Here is an 18,503-nt window from a genome sequence, read left to right as displayed (position 1 = left end):
TTGTTCTACATCCTTCTCCAGCTCTGTCCAGAACCCTCTGTTGTGATCCTGGTCAGAGCAGTCAGTGGTGGTAGCCGGGCACCATCTTGCTGTATTGGACTCAGTCCGGTGGAGGCCTTGGTACCAGCTGAAAACTTGTTTTTTCATTCTTAAATGTGGTTAGACAATCAAGGACTGTCGGACATTTAAAGAAAACCTACAGCCTGAAAGAGAAAGGCAAAGGCAAAGTATTGAAGAGAACCTAAAAAAAGAAAACTAGTTGAAAACTAGTTGGTATCTTAAGAAAGAGTCAAGAAGAGATTGAATTCACCCCGAGAGTATGGCCCCCAGACACCCTTTTAACTCAGTACTGAGGTCACTCCTGCTGTTCACCCTTCAGCCATAGATTAGACAAGCCCATAAAGTAAACAATAATACATGTAGCTCAACCATGTATACAAGACTAAATGGGCACACCAGCCCAGGGGCAAGGACGAGAAGGCAGGAGGGGACAAGAAGCTGGACAAATGGTAATGGGGAACCCAAGGTTGAGAAGGAAAGAATGTTGACATGTTGCGGGGTTGGCAACCAGTGTCACAAAACAATATGTGTATTAATTGTTTAATGAGAAACTAATTTGCTCTGTAAACCTTCACCTAAAGCACAATAAAATAAATAAAAGGTTCAGACTTTTCCCAAGGAAAAATAAATAAATAAATGGTATAGATTAGTAAGTCTTAAAACCAGGCAAAGTTAATTCTCCAACTTTGTTCTTTTTCACATTATTTTGACTATTCTAGTTTCTTTGCATTTCCATATGAATTTTGGAATTACCTTGTCAATTTCTACAAAAAAGCCTGCTGAGATTTTGACTGATATGATGGGCTGAATTTGTTTTACATGTGGCAAGGACGTGAATTTTTAGGGGCCAAAGGGTAGAATGATGCTCAACATCATTAGTCATTAGGGGAGAGCAAGTTACAATCACATGAGATACTACTACTCCTCTATTAGAACTGCTAAAATTTAAAGCTTACCATATAAAGTGTTGGAGAGGATACAGAACAACTGGAGTTCTTATTAACTGCTGGTGGGCATGTAAAATGGTACAACCACTTTGAAAACAGTTTGGCAATTTCTTAAAAAGTTAAACATATACTTACTATCCAACCTTGCTATTCCACTCCTATTTACCCAAAAGAAATGAAAGGATATGCCCATACAAAGACTCACACAGGAATCTTCATTGCAGCTTTATTTGCTATAGCTAAAATCTGAAAACAACCCACATGTCCATCAGCAGATGTGAACAGGTAAACAAATTGTTGTATAATCATACATGAACGTACTACTCAGCAATAGAAAGGAATACACTATTGATACATGGAATATTGTGGATGAATTTCAAAATCATTGTGCTGAGTAAAACAAGCCAAGCAGGAAAAAGTACATACTAATGATTCCATTTCTATAAAGTTTTAGAAAAAGCAAACTAATTTTTAGGGACAGAAAGCAAATCAGTGGTTGCCTGGGAACAGGAAGGGGGGTCAGGGAGGGACAAGAAAAAAGGATTATAAAGAGTCAGGAGAAAATTTTTGAAGATGATAGATATGTTCATTATCTTGATTGTGGTGATGGTTTCATGGGTTTATACATATACTAAAACCTACCAAATTGTATACTTTAAATTATCAAATTGTATACTTTAAATATGTGCCGTTTATTTTGTCAGTTATACGTCAGTAAAGCTGTTTTTAAAATTCAATAGAAGATTTGCAAGAGCAAGTAAAAAAAAATTCCTGGAGTAGAACCAAAAGAAAAAGAAATGTAAAATTAGAGAGAGAGAGAGAGAGAAGAAAGGCAGATAGTGTTGTAGACGATCTAGTCTTTATCCTTGGTATTCTGAAATTTCATCATGATATATTTGGTTACGTGTGCTTCTTTCTCATTTCTCTTTCTCACCATTTGGGGGACCCTTTGAATTTGAAAATAATGTGCCTCTCTTCAGCTCTTGGAAATATTGTTTCATTATTTCTTTGATAACATTTTCTGCCAGGCTCAGAAGTTGGGCCCAAGTATTATGGAAGATAGAGATGAGTCAGTGAAGGGCATTGTTAGAAGTACCCAGATTCCCACCTCCATCCCACACAAAAAGACCACAACCTTCCAGTCTTACATAAGGGTTGGGAAGAGTAGTCTGGAGAAATCAAATCAGATAGTCTTGGGACACAAGGCCCAGAGGAGGGCTGGAGTGAGGGTGAAAAGAGGGGGAATGAGTCAACAATCTCTACTGTCATGTGTTCATAAATAATAGTGGTTGAGTTTAAGTTGCTCTAGGCAGGAAATTGGAAGATTATTCCCTGGAGGAATTAAACCACCCCATAGAAAAGTCTACATAGCTTGACATTTAGGAGTTAAAAACAATGTGGTTAGCCACATAATTGTGCCCTACAGTAAAACCACTTGTGGTAAGTCATGTGCACTGAGCTGTCAAATAGCCTTTATTCCTAAATATGAATGAATAACCAAAGATCCTCAGGCATTTGAGAAAGGTCTTCAACATGGAAGAGAAAGTCAAAAACAGAAAAGATGCTCAATAGAAACATAAAGATGAGAAGATTTTGCATTCCTGAAGCAAATACAAGATGCCATAAAAAAGGAAAATTCAGAGAACAAGAAAGAATTATTTGAAATTAAAAGTTTGATAGCAGAAATGAAAAACTCAATAGAAATGTTAAAACAGTGAGATGGATAGTAGCAGAAAAAGAGTAAGAGAAGTTGTTGTAAAGTGCCGTCGAGTTGGTTCTGACTCACAGCTATCTCATGTACAACAGAATGAAACACTGCCTGGTCCTGTGCCATCCTCACAATTAATGTTATGCTTGAGCCTATTGTTGCAACCACTGTGTCAGTCCATCTTGTTGAGGGTCTTCGAGATGGATTGACACAGTAGCTGCAACAATGGGCTCAAGAAAAGTAGAGGATCAATATAATAGGGATTGCGGAAAGATAGAACAAAATGAAAGGGAGAACGTAATGTAAGAAATAATACAAGAAAATATCTCAGACTAAAAGATGTGAGTTTCCAGATTGAAAGGACAGAAAGCCCAGCGTAATAAATTTTAAATACTCAAATTCAAGGCACACCCTCAAAGCTCTAGCGAAAGAAAAAGTCATAAATAAAAGACATGGATTTGTAATATTATTCTATTTATCAAAAGAAAAATTAGAAGCTAAAAGACAATGGAGCCTTCACAATTCTAAGTGAAAATTATTTTAAATTTATATAATTCCATACACAGCCAAACTGGCAACAAATGTGAATGCAGAATTGAGATAGTTTTAGAAACATACAAAGTCTGAAAAAAGTTACCTCTTAAGAAGTTACTGAAGTGTATGTTCCACCATATTGAAGTAAGTCAAGAGAGATGAAGATGTGTAATCCAGGAATTAGGGGTTGTAACGGAAGAAGGAGATGAAGGAAATTCCCAGGGTGATGAAGGAGAAGGCCCAGGTAAGAACTAGGTGGAAGGACAGAGAGGGCTGTAGAAGGGAGGCCCCCAGGAAGAAAATGAAATAATAGGTAATTTGACAGATTTAATTTGTGGAAGATTGAGAAGAATATTACAGAGCTCTTAGATTGTACAGAAGGACTTGGGTATATGTTAAAAAGAAACCTAAGTAAATGAAAATACCTATTAGGAGAATGGGGGAAAGAAATGGAAGGAAGGACATTAAAATGCATATTATCATAATAGGAAGTCACATATTTAATATTTACCTATTGTCATTTCATAAAAGTGAGATCATACGATATTTGTCTTTTTTGCGAGTGACTTATTTCACTCAGCATAATGACTTCGAGGTTCATCCATGTTGCAAGATGTTTCAGGAACTCATTTTTCTTTATAGCTGAGTAGTATTACATTGTATGTATGTACCACATTTTGCCTAACCATTCATCTATTCAAAAAATTCAAGCCTCGAGTTACAATAGTGAAAGGTTCTAGGGGGAAAATATTTAATGACGCAGGAAGCATCAAAAGAAGATGGAAGGAATACAGAGTCATTATACCAAAAAGAATTGGTCGAGGTTCAGCCGTTTCAAGAGGTGGCATATAATCAGGAACTGATGGTACCGAAGGAGGAAGTCCAAGCTGCACTCAAGGCATTGGCAAAAAACAAATCTCCGGGAATTGGCGGGATATATCAATTGAGATGTTTCAACAAATGGATGCAGCACTGGAGGCACCCACTCATCTATGCCAAGAAATTTGGAAGACAGCTTTTTGGAAGACAGCTACCTGCCAACCGACTGGAAGAGATCCTTATTTATGCCTATTCCCAGTAAAGGTGATCCAACCGAAAACGGAAATTATCGAACAACATCACACACAAGTAAAATTTTGCTGAAGATCATTCAAAAGTGGCTGCAGCAGTAGGTCGACAGGGGATGCCAGAAATTCAGACCTGATTTAGAAGAGGACGTGGAAGTAGGGATATCACTGCGGATGTCAGATGGATCCAGGCTGAAAGCAGAGAATACCAGAAAGATGTTTACCTGTGTTTTATTGACTACGCAAAGGCATTTGACTGTGTGGATCATAACAAATTATGGATAACATTTCGAAGAATGGGAATTTCAGAACACTTAATTGTGATCATGAGGAACCTGTACATAGATCAAGAGGCAGTTGTTCGGGCAGAACAAGGGATACTGAGTGGTTTAAAGTCAGGAAAGGTGTGTATCAGGGTTGCATCCTTTCACCATACCTATTCAGTCTGTATGCTGAGCAAATAATCCAGAAGATGGACTATATAAAGAAGAATGGGGCATCAGGATGGGAGGAGGACTCATTAACAACGTGCAGTATGCAGATAACACAACCTTGCTTGCTGAAAGTGAGGAGGACTTGAAGCACTTATTGATGAAGGTCAAAGACCACAGCCTTCAGTATGGATTACACCTCAACATAAAGAAAACAAAAGTCCTCACAACTGGACCAGTAAGCAACATCATGATAAATGGAGAAAAGATTGAAATTGTCAAGGATTTCATTTTACTTGAATCCACAATCAACACCCACGGAAGCAGCGGTCAAGAAATCAAAAGACGCATTGCATTGGGCAAATCTGCTGCAAAAGACCTCTTTAAAGTGTTGAAAAGCAGAGATGTCACCTTGAAAACTAAGGTGTGCCTGACCCAAGCCATGACGTTTTCAATCACCTCATATGCATGTGAAAACTGGACAATGAATAAGGAAGACCAAAGAAGGATTGATGCCTTTGAATTGTGGCGTTGGTGAAGAATATTGTCTATACCATGGACTGCCAAAAGAACGAACAAATCTGTCTTGGAAGAAGTACAACCAGAATGCTCCTTAGAAGCAAGGATGGCAAGACTATGTCTTCCATACTTTGGACGTGCTGTCAGGGAGGATCAGTCCCTGGAGAAGGACATCATGCTTGGTAAAGTACGGGGTCAGTGAAAAAGAGGAAGACCCTCAGCAAAATGGATTGACACAGTGGCTACAACAATGGGCTCAATTGTTAAATTGTGAGCATGGCAGAGGACCGGGCAATGTTTTGCTCTGTGGTGCATCGGGTCACTATGAGTGGGAACCAACTCGACAGCACCTAACAACAACAACAACATTCATCTATTGATGGGCGCTTAGCTTGTTTCCATCTTTTTGCTGTTGTGAATAGTGCTGCAGTGAACACAGGTGTGCATATGTCTGTTCATGTCACTTCTGTTAGATCCCTAGGGTATATACCTAGGAGTGGAATTGCTAGATCATATGGTAGTTCTATTTTTAGTTTTTTTGAGGAACTGCCACACTGTTTTCCTCAAGGGCTATACTATTTTGCATGCCAACCAGCAATGGATAAGGGTTCCAATTTCCCCACATCCTCACCACCATTTGTTATTTTTCGTTTTTTTTTAAATGGTAGCCATCCCAGTGGAAGTGAGATGGTAGTTCATTGTAGTTTTGATTTGCATTCCTCTGATGGCTAATGATGCTGAGCATCTTTTCATGTTTGTTGGCCATTTGAATACTCTCTTTGATGAAGTGTCTGTTCATGTCCTTTGCTCATTTTTGATTGGGTTATGTCTTTTTGTTGTTAAGTTGTAGAAGTTTTATATATATTTTAGATATTAGGCCCCTATTGGTTATATGGGGCCCTGGTTGCACAGTAGTTAAGCATTTTGCTGCCAACCAAAAGGTCGGCACTTCAAATCCACCGGCTGCTCCTTAGAAACACTATCGTGCAGTTCTACTCTGTCCTATAGGGTAGCTATGAGTTGGAATCGACTCGACCGCAACTGCTTTGTTTTCTTTATAGGTTATATTGTTCCCAAAGATTTTTTTCCAGTTTATAGGTTGTCTTTTTACTCTTGATAAAGTCTTTTGATGAACACAGTATTTGTTTTTATGAGGTCTCAGTTATATATTTTGTTTTCTGCTGCTTGTGCATTGATTGTGTTTGATAATCTATCACTGAAAAAAATTAGGTCCCATAGCTTTGCTCCTGTATTTTCTTCAAAGAACTTTATGGTTTTAGACTTCACGTTTAGGTCCTTGATCCATTTTGAGTTAGTTTTTGTAAATGGCATGAAGCACGGTTCTTGCTTCATTTCTCTGCATGTGGAAATCTAGTTTTGCCAACATAATTTGTTGAAGAGACTTGTTTCTTCCCCATTCAACAGATTTAGCTCCCATGTCAAAAATCAATAGACAGTAGATGTTTTGGATTTATTTCTGAGTTTTCAATTCTGTTCCATTGGTCTAAGTGTCCACCATTAAACCAATACTAGGCTGTTTTGATTACTGTGGCTATGTAATATGTTTTGAAGATGGGAGTATGAAGCCTCCTGCTTTGTTCTTCTTCATAATTGATTTGGCTGTTTGGAGTCTCTTGTCTTTCCATAAGGAGCCCTAGTGGCGCAGTGGTTAAGTGCTTCGCTGCTAGCTGAAAGGTCAGCAGTTTGAACCCACCGGCCACCACTTCAAAGGAGAAAGATGTGGCAGTCTGCTTTGGTAAAGATTACAGCCTTGGAAACCCTTTAGGGCAATTCTATTCTTGCTTTAAGTTAGAATCAACTCGTCGACAGTGAGTTTGTTTTTTTGGTTGTGTCTTTTAAACGAACAATTTCTTTTATAAGGATCAGCTCAAAGCTGGTTCCTATGAGGCGGAGATTAAAGATGTCCCAAATGTGTAACTTTTCCAAGCTGCAGTACCACTCCATCATCTCTAACATCAACTACTCCCTCTCGCCTCAGTACTCTCCCTCCTGTCTTTGGGTTCCCTAATTCCCTGCAACGTCTCACAGAACTCACGAACCATATAAAGGAAATGGCTCATGTGGTTGTGGAGGCTGGCGAGTCCCAAACCCGTGGGTCAGCGTAAACCTCTCCCTGGCCCTCAGTCTCTGCCCAGAGGCACTCAGCTTTCTCACTCCATCGGCCGGGAAACCCAGTGTGCCGTCTCCTGCAGGTCTCTGCTGTGGGTCTCTGCTGCGGGTCTTTCCTTCTTTGGTGGTGGTGGGCTCTCCTCTCTGCTCTGGAATTGGCTCTATTTTAAGGCAACTGACCAATCCCCTCTGTAGGCCACAATTACCTTATTTGCACTGCCCCATCCAGTCACCTGGGTGGGAGTCTTAAGACAATGGCTAGAAAGGCCACACACAAAAGTAATTAATTGCACCGTGTCTTTCCATATAGAATTGACGATTAGTTTTTCCATCTCTATAAAGAATGTTGTTGGAATTTTGATCAGGAGTGTGTATCTGTAGATCGCTTTGGGTAGTATTGACCTCTTGACGGTATTAAGTCTTCCATTCCTTGAGCATAGAATATCTTTCCATCTATTTAGGTCTTCCTTAGTCTTCTTCTGCAGTGTTTTATACTTTTCATTGTATAAGTCTTTCACATCCCTGGGTAAATTTATTCCTATATATTTTATTCTGTTTATGCTGTTGTAAATGGAGTTGTTTTCAGTTGATTATATTTTAAATTGATGAATCAAGAGACTGGTACTGACATTATTTGGAAGACAAATTCCAGAAGAAACAGCTCGAGAACACTTTAAAGTGGTTGCGTCTGAAGTGTGTTTGTGTGCGTGATATTAGATAAAGTGACAACTGTGACCAACAGGGAAGCGAACATTAGAGATATAAGTGCCCAAATGTGGCAGGAATGGGAAAACTCTTTTATACTTGTTTCTAAATTTTTCCATCACCATTACCAGGAATTCAGTGGTCCTTAAGCAATGAGTCTCTCTTTCCTCCTTCCCTCAGCCCCTGGTACGCACTATAAACTTTGGTCTCTAAACATTTGCCTAGTCCAGAGAGTTCATATAAGTGGGATCATACAGTCTTTGTCCTTTTGTGTCTGGCTTATTTCACTCAGCATGTTTTCAAGGTTCATTCATGTCATGGCATGTGTCAGGACTTCATTTCTCTTTGTGGCTGAATAATATTCCATTGTTTATACCACATTTGGTTTATGCATTCATCTGTTGATGGATACTTGGGTTATTTTCACCTTTTGGCAATTGTCAACAGTACTGCGATGCACATTGATGTACCCATGCCTCTTTGAGTCCCAGCTTTCAAGGCTATGTAGCTAGGATTGGAATTGCTTGGGTCATAGTGTAATTCTCTGTCTGACTTTTTCAGGAAACGTCATTTAGTTTTTATTTAAATTAACCAATCTTACACATTACACGCCTGGTGCTGCCCCGACAGTGGGATGCCTGGATGGCAGGTCTCCTTCCTAGTTCTCCTCCGGTAGGATGAACTGGGCTCACATCTCTTTGGGCAGAGCGTTCCATATAGCCGAGGACTAACCACTCTTCTCATCCAAGTCCTTGCCTTTTTCTCCAAGCTGGACTTCAAAAAATGTGACTATTCTTTTCTGAGTTGGGCTGGGGAGGCTGTTGAGGTGAGAGAGCGAGGTTCCAAGTTGCCGTGTATTTCTCTGCTCAGAACCTGAATGGCTTTGAGGAAGGTGTGGAGTTCCTGCCAGTCAACAATGCAAAGAAGGTGGAGAAGCAGGGCCGGAGATGCTGGGTGGTGCTGGCGGCCGTGGTCATTGGCTTCTTTCTGCTTTCTCTCGTGGTTGGTGTCCTTGTGTGGCACTTCCAGCGTGAGTAAGGCTGGGGGCGTTGGCTCTGGGGAGGGATCTGCTTCTTCATCGGATATGCCCCAGACCCACCCCCTCCTGACTGGATGTTATATGAACGAGAGAGTGAGGGAGTGTGTGTGTGTTAGTTGAGGGGTAGAGTTTTGGGGTGGGGTAAAGAGGAGATTTTAAGGCTCCGTCTCTCCTGGCTCTTTGAAGCTGTAAGGAGAGGGTGATGGGTGGAGGAGTTGGCCAGTAGGTTCATGAGTCCGCTTGTCACCTCCTGGCATTCACTCCATCTGGGAGGGAGATTTGGAGACACGGGGGGAGGAGGAGGAGCGTGTGGTCCCACTGCTCTCCTTCCCTGGTCTGCCCAGACCGGAATGAGCGCATCCCGAAGGTCTTCAATGGCCACCTGAGGATCAAAAACGAGAACTTCGTGGATGCCTACGAGAACTCCAACTCCACAGAGTTCGCATACCTGGCCAACAGGGTGAAGGAAGCGGTGAGTCTGATGGCTGGGCCCTGTCTCTTGCTCTGGTACCCCACCCCTTGCAGTAGAAGGACACCTGGTTTCTTTTCATCTTTCCTCCCAGGTCCCTGGGGGGTGTGATGTGAGAGGGGGAGGGGCATGGGCATGGAGGGGGAGGGAAGGATTACTGGCCTGACTTGGCCTGCTGTGAGCCTCCTCTCCACCCTCAGCTGAAGCTGTTATACAGTGGAATCCCGGCCCTGGGCCCCTACCACAAGGAGTCAGCGGTGACTGCCTTCAGGTGGGTGCTGCGGGGAAGGCTGTGCCTGGAGAATGGAAACAGAAGGGGAGCCATGGGATTGTCTCTGGCCTGACCAGGAATAGGATCAGGTTGCTGTAGTATTGGGGTGGGGGCTGGCAGGGAGCAGATGTCCTGTAATCTGCAAGTGGTGAAGCTCTGAGGCCCTGGCTTAAACAAACCCGGGGTCCAGGCCCTCCTTGAGTGAGTTACTTAGCTCACTGAGCTCTTTTGTCCCTTCAGTTGGGGTAACAATAGTGACGTTTCTAGAATGCAGGGGGCGGCAAATGCAGGTGACGTGCAGTGCACAGGGCCTGCCACAGAAGCTGCGCTCAGCTGGGGTCGTCCTTATTGATTTTTACAAATTCGAGTTTGGGGGAGTTGAGGTGCTCCAGAAGGCTTCCGTGAGGCCTCACGGTTTCGCTGTTTTGGCTTATGTATTAATAACTCATTCGTGTAGGGCTTTCTGGTTTTCCAGAGTACTTTTTATCTTGCTCATTTACCTTAATCCTGATGAATGCCGTGTGGCAGGTGGCGTTGTCATCCCCTTTCTCAGACCAGGAGGCAAAGGAAGGTGGTAGGCGGTGTACGCCAGCTAGTGTTAGAGCCCAAACTCCAATCCTGAGCCTGAACTGGCCCCAGAATGTGTCTGCTTGGGGGCAGGGCTGAGACTGGTGGAGCCCAGGGTGACGAGGCGAGATCTCCTGCTTAGGAAATCCAAAAGTCAGTGGGAATAAAAGAGAATCTGGGGGACAGGGACTGCCTTGGGCGTGGGGACTTTGCCTGGGGGCGGGGACTCTGCTGGAAGGCGGTCCCTTGAGCCTGTGTGAGAATGGCCTGAGCTGCCCAGTCTGCCCCTGGCAGTCAGTAGGGGCGTGGGGGAAGGGGTGTGCCCAGAGCCCAGTGACACAGGCCCTCCTCTCTCCAGCGAGGGCAGCGTCATCGCCTACTACTGGTCGGAATTCAGCTTCCCGAAGCACCTGGTGGAGGAGGCGGAGCGCACCATGGCAGAGGAGCGCGTGGTCATTCTGCCGCCCCGTGCACGGGCTCACCACTCCACTGTGCTGACTTCTGTGGTGGCCTACCGTGAGTTGGGGAGGGGGGCAGCAGTGAGGAGCGTGTGGCAGGGAGGGGGCCAGCCTTCAGTGCAGTGGGTTGGGGTCCTGACCACCTGCAGCACTCGCGGAGTCCAGGCGCTGATCTGGGCACCTCCCCGTGGGGCAGTAGGGAAGCAGAAATAGGGAAGGACAGCATCAGTAAATACTTTGTGCTTCCTCTGTTCTTCAGCCACTGACCCCAGAACAGCGCTGAAGACCCGGGACAGTAAGTACATGCCTTCCTTCTCCGCCTCTGGCTGACCGGAGGGAGGCAGAGGATGTGGTCATAAGGGGCCCAGAAATCCCAGCGGTGATGGTCGCCGCATCCCTCCGCCTCTTCCAGACCCCTTTGAAAGCCCTGTCATCTTCCGCGTCCAGCTAGAGCTGTCCCCAGGGAAGCTGGGAGGGCACCCCCTGGGTCTCGGAGCTCGGCTCGACGCCCCCATCCGCCCTGTCTCCCGCACAGACAGCTGCAACTTCGCCCTGCACGCCCGCGGTGGGGAGTGGATGCGCTTCGCCACGCCCGGCTTCCCTGATAGCCCCTACCCCGCGCACGCCCACTGTCAGTGGGCCCTGCGGGGAGATGCCAACTCGGTGCTGAGCCTCACCTTCCGCAGCTTTGATCTTGCGGCTTGTGATCAGCGGGGCAGTGCCGTGGTTACAGTCTACGACAGCCTGAGCCCCATAGAGCCCCATGCTGTGGTCCGGTGAGTGTGAGGGGGGAGGAGGGTCCTCCTGGTGGGGCCAGGCACCCCGAGTGGAGTGCAGCGTAGGAAATACCGGGATTCCACTTCACGTTTGCGCAGTGCAGGCACAGCATGACTCCCCCCATCACTGCTGCGCTGTGATGCAGATGAGGGTACAGGTAATGACTCACTGCTGAGACCACCGCACAGCTTCCAGGCAGCACGGAATAGGTGTGGGGTGATCTTCAACACGCCTTCCAGATGAGCATCTCAGAGGGGATTTCTCAGCCTTTGCCAGGATGAGGGAGGCTCATGAGGAAGGCTCAGCGGGCGTCTCTGCTTGTACACAAGAAGAGGCCTTGCTGTGGGGTGGGTGCTCACCTCAGTGCACAGCCGGCCTCTCAGAGGGCCTGCCTGCCGGGCCCCTGACTCAGTGGGCCAGAGCCATCTCCTGCCCTGCGTGGAAATGAGGCGGGAAGGTGTTTCATGTTTCATGATTAATAATTGGTTAAAGTTCAGACCCCAAGCAAAAGAGAGAACTATCAGTCACCACAGCTTAGCAGCAGGGACTGCTCCGAAGCACCAGAGATGTGGCGATTTCTTTCCTGCTCTCCAACTTATTTATTAATTGTACAAAAGGAGAAAAAAGATGAGCAAAAAGACCAAAACCACTAGTAATCTCACTATCTAGAAATCACCATAGGTTATATTTTTGGTGAATATGTGTATTTAAAAATAGAAGTATACTATACGTTTAGTTTTTCGACCTGCTTTTTTAAACAAGGTGTATCATGATGATTTTTCCAGATCAGTAGGCCTGTTTGTAACCATCGTTTTAATAGCTACGTGAGGTTGCGTTGGTTAGAGGCAGGCGGTGTCGTCACTGAGAGTGTGGGCTCTGGGGCCCGAAGGCCTGAGTTGGAGACCCTCCTCTGCCACTTACGAACTCTGTAAACCTGAGCAAGTTAGCTAACCTCTCTATGCCTCAGTTTCCTTATCTATAAAATGGGGATAATAGTATCTACCTCAGAGGTAGGTTGACATGAGTAAATAAATACAGAAGCATTAAGAACAGTGCCTGGCATGCTCTTAATCAGTGTTAGTTGTGTTGCTGTTACTACGGTTACTATTGATATTATTCAGCCCATAGTTTAATGCATCCTCTATTGTTAGGCGATTAATGTGTCTAAGGTTTTGCCATTTTCAAGATAAACAGTCTTATAACTAAATCCTTACATCCTTGATTGCTTGTGTGGGAAGGGACTTATCTGAGGGTCTTTTTAACCCCACCCTCATCTTTTGTGGCTGGAACGTTTAACACATTTTAACTATACTCAGAAATCCAAATTTAATTAAAATTCAGCTGCATGGCTTACAAGCAGAAGTACAACTGGATGAACGAACACCTCTGACAGGTGACCAGGCTCACCTGTGCACCGACGGCAAGGACAGCCCCCACAGCTCTGCCATCTGCTGGTGGCTGGCAGCTGCATTTTGACATCAGTTGTCAGGCACATCCTGATTCCAGAAACATTAAAATGTGGAAAGATCTTGGGATTGAGGAAGTACAGCGATGCCGTTTTGCATTTGGGGAGTGCAGAGCACCAGCCCCGGAGCTGCTGAAGCTCCCACGTTAGAGGGGAGGCGCCCAGGACAGGCGAGGGCTGGGGCAGGCAAGGGCTGGGGCAGGCAAGGGCTGGGGCAGGCGAGGGCTGGGGCAGGCGTTGGTGGGGACATGCGAGGGCTGGGGCAGGCGTTGGCGGGGACAGGCAGGGGCTGGGGCAGGCGTTGGAGGGGACAGGCGAGGGCTGGGGCAGGCATTGGCGGGGACAGGCGAGGGCTGGGGCAGGCGTTGGCGGGGACAGGCGAGGGCTGGGGCAGGCGAGGGCTGGGGCAGGCATTGGCGGGGACAGGCATTGGGGACAGGCGAGGGCTAGGGCAGGCGAGGGCTAGGGCAGGCGAGGGCTGGGGCAGGCGTTGGCGGGGACAGGCGAGGGCTGGGGCAGGCGTTGGAGGGGACAGGCGAGGGCTGGGGCAGGCATTGGCGGGGACAGGCGAGGGCTGGGGCAGGCAAGGGCTAGGGCAGGCGAGGGCTGGGGCAGGTGTTGGCTGGGACAGGCGAGGGCTGGGGGAGGCAGCCTTTTGTGGTGCTGTGTTCTTAGGGCTCCTCTGTTTGGGGAGCAGAGGGGCTTCTGAGCAGCTCAGGCTCTGTCTGCTTTCCTAACCCCGCCTCCCTCTGCCCACCCTACAGGCTGTGTGGCACCTACCCTCCCTCCTACAACCTGACCTTCCTCTCGTCCCAGAACGTCTTTCTCGTCACGCTGATATCCAAATCTAAGCGGCGACACCCCGGCTTTGAGGCCACGTTCTTCCAGCTGACCAAGATGAGCGGTAAGGAAGGGCAGAGTGGGCAGTACTGTCCGCTGGAAGGGAGGAGGGCTTGTGCCTTCGAGGGTGACTTGGGCCCAGGGAGCACAGGCTAACCCTTGGCGGCTGGGGAACTGGCTCAGGTCAGCGACAGAGGCTTGAGCCTTAAGCCAACAGGCATTTTGTCGACTGCCTGGGTCAGGAGCCGTCCCTGAAACAGTGAGCCCACTACTCTGACTTTCCACAGCCTGCTGTTAAGTGTGCAGGTACCCAGGCATGCCACATGCCTCTCCTGTGGGGTCAGCATGAGAAGAATGCAGGGTTTCCCTTAGGCCTGTTTTCCTTGGGGAGCAGAGCCCACTCCTCCTGCTTCCTTGGCCAAACGGGTCCCTGGACCCTCACACTGTCTCTCCTGCCCTTTCCTCTCAGGGTGTGGAGGTTACTTACATCAAGCCCAAGGGACATTTAGCAGCCCCTATTACCCGGGCCACTACCCACCCAATATCGACTGCACATGGAACATCGAGGTAGGTGCTGTGGGGTCCGTGTGAGGGAGATGGCTGCTCCAGGGTGGCACCCAGAAAGGGCAGGGAGAGGGGAGACTGAGCTCCTTCAGCAAGCCGGCATGCCCGTATCTGAGCCCCACAGGCTTGCGTGGGGTTCCTTCAGATCGTCTGCTTCCGCGCCACAGACCAGGTTCATATCCTAGCTCCGTCATCAGTTATTGGCTGAGGGACCTTAGCCCATTCGTTAGCCTCTTTGGGCCTCAGTTTACTGTTCAGTCTGAGAGAGCGTGCCAGGCATGGTTCCTGACACTGAGAAGCACTGATCACATGGCAGCTGGAAAAGATAGTCTTGCCCATAGGGCTGACCTTCACACTATCCCAGCCAGAGATCCAGTAACATCTGGAGAACCTTCTAGCCTCCTCTCATACTACGATAGCGTTTCCTGCCCCTGATGTAGAAGTTCTAAACACCGAACCCAGAACATCTCTGCTGTGTGTTCCGTGCTGCCCACGTGGGCTCAGTCTGGAGGATGGAAAACGAGAAATGAAGAGGGAAAAGAAAAACTCAACAACTGTGCTGTTGCTCCCCTCCCTTCTCCCCTGCCCCCGAACACTGTCATGTGACATCCTGGGGCTTAGGAAAAGGGGAAAGAGGCAGCAGACCTAGCCACAGCTCTCCCTTCAGGTGCCCAACAAGCAATACGTGAAGGTGCGCTTCAAGGTGTTCTACTTGGTGGAGCCCAATGTGTCACCAGTCATCTGCACCAAAGACTATGTGGAAGTCAACGGGGAGAAGTGCGTACCCTGGGGGCGTGGGGGCAGCCTCGTCACATCCTGCGGGTGTTGTGGGAAGGCAGACTCCTCCAGGCTTCTGGTCTCACCGCCATGCACTCCCTTCCAGGCATTGTGGAGAGAAGTCCGAGTTTGTTGTCACCAGCAACAGCAGCAAGATCACAGTCCACTTCCACTCGGACCAGTCCTACGCCGACACAGGGTTCCTGGCGGAGTTCCTCTCCTATGACTCCAGAGACCGTGAGTAAATAGGGTTAGGTTTAGGACATTGCTCAGTGACCTTTGGAAGAAGACCCTGGTTCAAGGATTCACCCAAGATGAACTATCGACTCTGTATCTTGTGCTTTCCTGGTTGTGAGGCTCCAGCGAATGTAAGCTGCATATCACTTGAGTAGCTTTTTTTGGGGAAAAACGCAGCTTAAACGTTCTTAGTCATCTAGTGCTGCTATAACAAATACCACAAGTGGATGGCTTTAACAAACAGAAGTTTATTCTCTCACAGTCCAGTAGGCTACAAGTCCAAATTCAGGGCGTCAGCTCCAGGAGAAGGCTTTCTCTGTCGACTCTGGAGGAAGGTCCTTGTCATCAATCTTCCCTTGGTCCGGGAGCTTCTCTGCACAGGAACCTCAGGTCCAAAGGGAGCGCTCTGCTCCTAGCACTCCTTTCTTGGTGGTGTGAGGTTCCCATGTGTCTCTGCTCGCTTCTCTCTTTTATAGCTCAAAAGAGATTGGCTGAAGACACTAATCTTGTAGACCTCATCAGTATAACTGCCACTAATCCATCTTATTACATTATAGTGATAGAGTTTACAGCACATAAGGAAATCACATCAGATTACAAAATGGTACACAATCATACGATACTGGGAATCATGACCCAGTCAAGTTGACAGATATTTCTGGGGAACACAGTTCAATCCATGACAAACGTATTTATTAAAAAAGCCTGATGGTTCAGAGTTACCCACCGTGCCCCTCAGGGCCACAGTCCTGGTGGACAGGCTGAGCTACAGACTCCCCGAGTCCCGTTGGCATCATCCCTGTGGTGCAGCCTCAAGGGACTTTAAAATCGAGGCTTGTCTTAGGGACCTTTTAGCACTTTTAGGATTAATAGCATAATTTTTGGAGACATTTTGGAAAATACTGGGGCTGTGTTTTGCATTTCCTTTTTTGTTGGCCCGATAGTTTAATTTCCCCCCAAGATGGAGTTGAACTGCTTCACCATTAGCGAGAAGGCTTTGACCAGTGCTGTTTAGCAGGAGAGTGGTGATTTTTCACACGGAATAAATTGTCACACTAACCACTCCTAGGTCTGAAAACCTGTGATCTAGAATAAATTTATAATCTATAGTAAATCTATAATTTCACTGCCTGCTATTTGACTAGCAATTCTTCCATGTATTTTTTGTTTCAACCCTGCAGCATAGAATTACATTTGGAAGATATTTTAACTTAGAAATCCAAATTTAAGTTAACTCTCGGCTGCATGGCTTACAACCAGATGGGATGAACGAATTTACCTTTGATAGTGACTAAGCTTACCTGTGTTGTTGTTATACTGTGTGCCACGGAGTCCATTCCGACTCATAGCAACCCTATAAGGCAGAGTAGAACTGCCCCATGGGGTTTCCTAGGCTGTAAATCTTCACGGGAGCAGATTGCCAGGTCTTCTTTTCTCCCCTGGAGTGGCTGGTGGGTTTGAACTGCCAGCCTTTTGGTTAGCACCCAAGTGCTTAACCATTGCGCCACCACCACCAGGGCTGTGTAGCGGTGGTGACAGTGGCCTCTGTCATCTGCCTGATGACAACCCCATTTTGACATCAGTTGTCGGGTGCATCCCAATTTCAGAAACATTAAGAGGTGGAAAGTATCTTGGAATTAAGGAAGTACAGCGATGCAGTTTTACACGTGGGGAGTGCAGAGCACCAGCCTGCCAAACTGCGGGTCCCATGTTAGAGGGGAGGTGCCTGGGACAGGCGAGGGCCGGAACAGGCGGGGGCGGGGACAGGCGAGGGTGAAGCAGCAGCAGTAGGACTGAGTGCCCACCCAGGCTGGTCTCTTTGCTGGAGTTTCAGTCGCTGGAGGCCAGTCGTGTCAGCCAGGGATCCCACGGACACCCCTCTCCTCACTGGCTGTGTGGCGTAGGCGTCCCTTTGCCAAGCAGGCACCTTGTCAGAAAGAGGGGCACTTTAGGACCCGGGAGGCCCGGTCCTGAGGCGCCAGCTCCAACTCCTCCCGTCTGAGGGACAGGTGGGAGAGGCTCTGTTTGTCCCTAGTGTGGCTGTGCCATTGGCCGAGGGAGCTGGGTGCAGGAGCCAGCTGTGGGGGGCCAGGGCAGGGGCCGTGGACGTCAGGCCTGCCCTGTGCCCACAGCGTGCCCTGGCATGTTCACCTGCAAAACGGGGCGGTGCATCCGGAACGCCCTGCGTTGTGACGGCTGGGCCGACTGCACTGACCACAGCGACGAGCTCAACTGTGGTGAGTCGGCCGGGCCCTGTCCCCTCGCTGCCCGCCTGCCCTCACTGGGTCCCACGGATCTCCCCTGAGTGTGGAAATCTAGCCTGGGACCTCTCCCCACTCTGCGGTTTGGGCATCTTGCTTCTGTTGGAACAGAAGTGCTGAGTCAGCTTCCGTAGCTGGTAGAGCAGGGACACTCGGGCCGCCGCTCTCAGATGGGAGCGTGGTCCCCAGGCAGTCGGCATGGGCTGGAGTGGTTAGTGACCCCGCCCCTCACCCTCCAGTATGCAACGCCACTCACCAGTTCACCTGCAAGAACAAGTTCTGCAAACCTCTCTTCTGGGTCTGTGACAGCGTGAACGACTGCGGAGACAACAGTGACGAGCAGGGGTGCAGTGAGTGCTTGTTGGGGCTCTCCCTGGGGAAGGGCTGATGCTCAGCGGGTGGCCAGCCCCGGGGCCGGGGGTGGGTGGATGAGCAGCTGTCGTTAACGCTTGTGCTTCCCAGGCTGTCCAGCCCAGACCTTCAAATGTGGCAATGGGAAGTGCCTCCCGCTGAGCCAGCAGTGTGACGGGAAGGACAACTGTGGGGATGGGTCTGATGAGGCCTCGTGTGACCAAGGTGAGGAGTGGGGGATGGAGGGAGCAGGGGCTGGCCCCTTCCTTCAGGGCCTTTCCTCCTGATGCGGGTGCAGGGAGGGGCAGCCTGTCACTGAGTTTAAT

General features: G+C 47.8%; 1 protein-coding gene across 2 annotated transcripts in view; it reads left to right on the top strand.

Moving 5' to 3' along the window:
* The window catches only part of ST14 (ST14 transmembrane serine protease matriptase), a 64,989-nt gene that overhangs the window by 27,170 nt on the left and 19,316 nt on the right, over nucleotides 1-18,503 (top strand). For both annotated transcript variants that reach the window (XM_023734059.1, XM_023734058.1), the window contains exons 2-14: nucleotides 8,972-9,131; nucleotides 9,485-9,612; nucleotides 9,810-9,880; nucleotides 10,806-10,963; nucleotides 11,165-11,200; nucleotides 11,441-11,681; nucleotides 13,912-14,051; nucleotides 14,457-14,554; nucleotides 15,219-15,328; nucleotides 15,435-15,565; nucleotides 17,698-17,802; nucleotides 18,066-18,176; nucleotides 18,289-18,402. In XM_023734059.1, the coding sequence (XP_023589827.1) occupies nucleotides 8,972-9,131; nucleotides 9,485-9,612; nucleotides 9,810-9,880; nucleotides 10,806-10,963; nucleotides 11,165-11,200; nucleotides 11,441-11,681; nucleotides 13,912-14,051; nucleotides 14,457-14,554; nucleotides 15,219-15,328; nucleotides 15,435-15,565; nucleotides 17,698-17,802; nucleotides 18,066-18,176; nucleotides 18,289-18,402 (1,603 nt within the window). The remainder of the gene's footprint in view (nucleotides 1-8,971; nucleotides 9,132-9,484; nucleotides 9,613-9,809; nucleotides 9,881-10,805; nucleotides 10,964-11,164; nucleotides 11,201-11,440; nucleotides 11,682-13,911; nucleotides 14,052-14,456; nucleotides 14,555-15,218; nucleotides 15,329-15,434; nucleotides 15,566-17,697; nucleotides 17,803-18,065; nucleotides 18,177-18,288; nucleotides 18,403-18,503) is intronic.

Source organism: Trichechus manatus, unplaced genomic scaffold (assembly GCF_000243295.1).
Source record: "Trichechus manatus latirostris isolate Lorelei unplaced genomic scaffold, TriManLat1.0 scaffold00064, whole genome shotgun sequence".
NCBI classification, from domain to species: domain Eukaryota; kingdom Metazoa; phylum Chordata; class Mammalia; order Sirenia; family Trichechidae; genus Trichechus; species Trichechus manatus.
The sequence above is the reverse complement of the archived record's forward strand: the minus strand, read 5'-3'. Positions and strand labels throughout refer to the sequence as shown.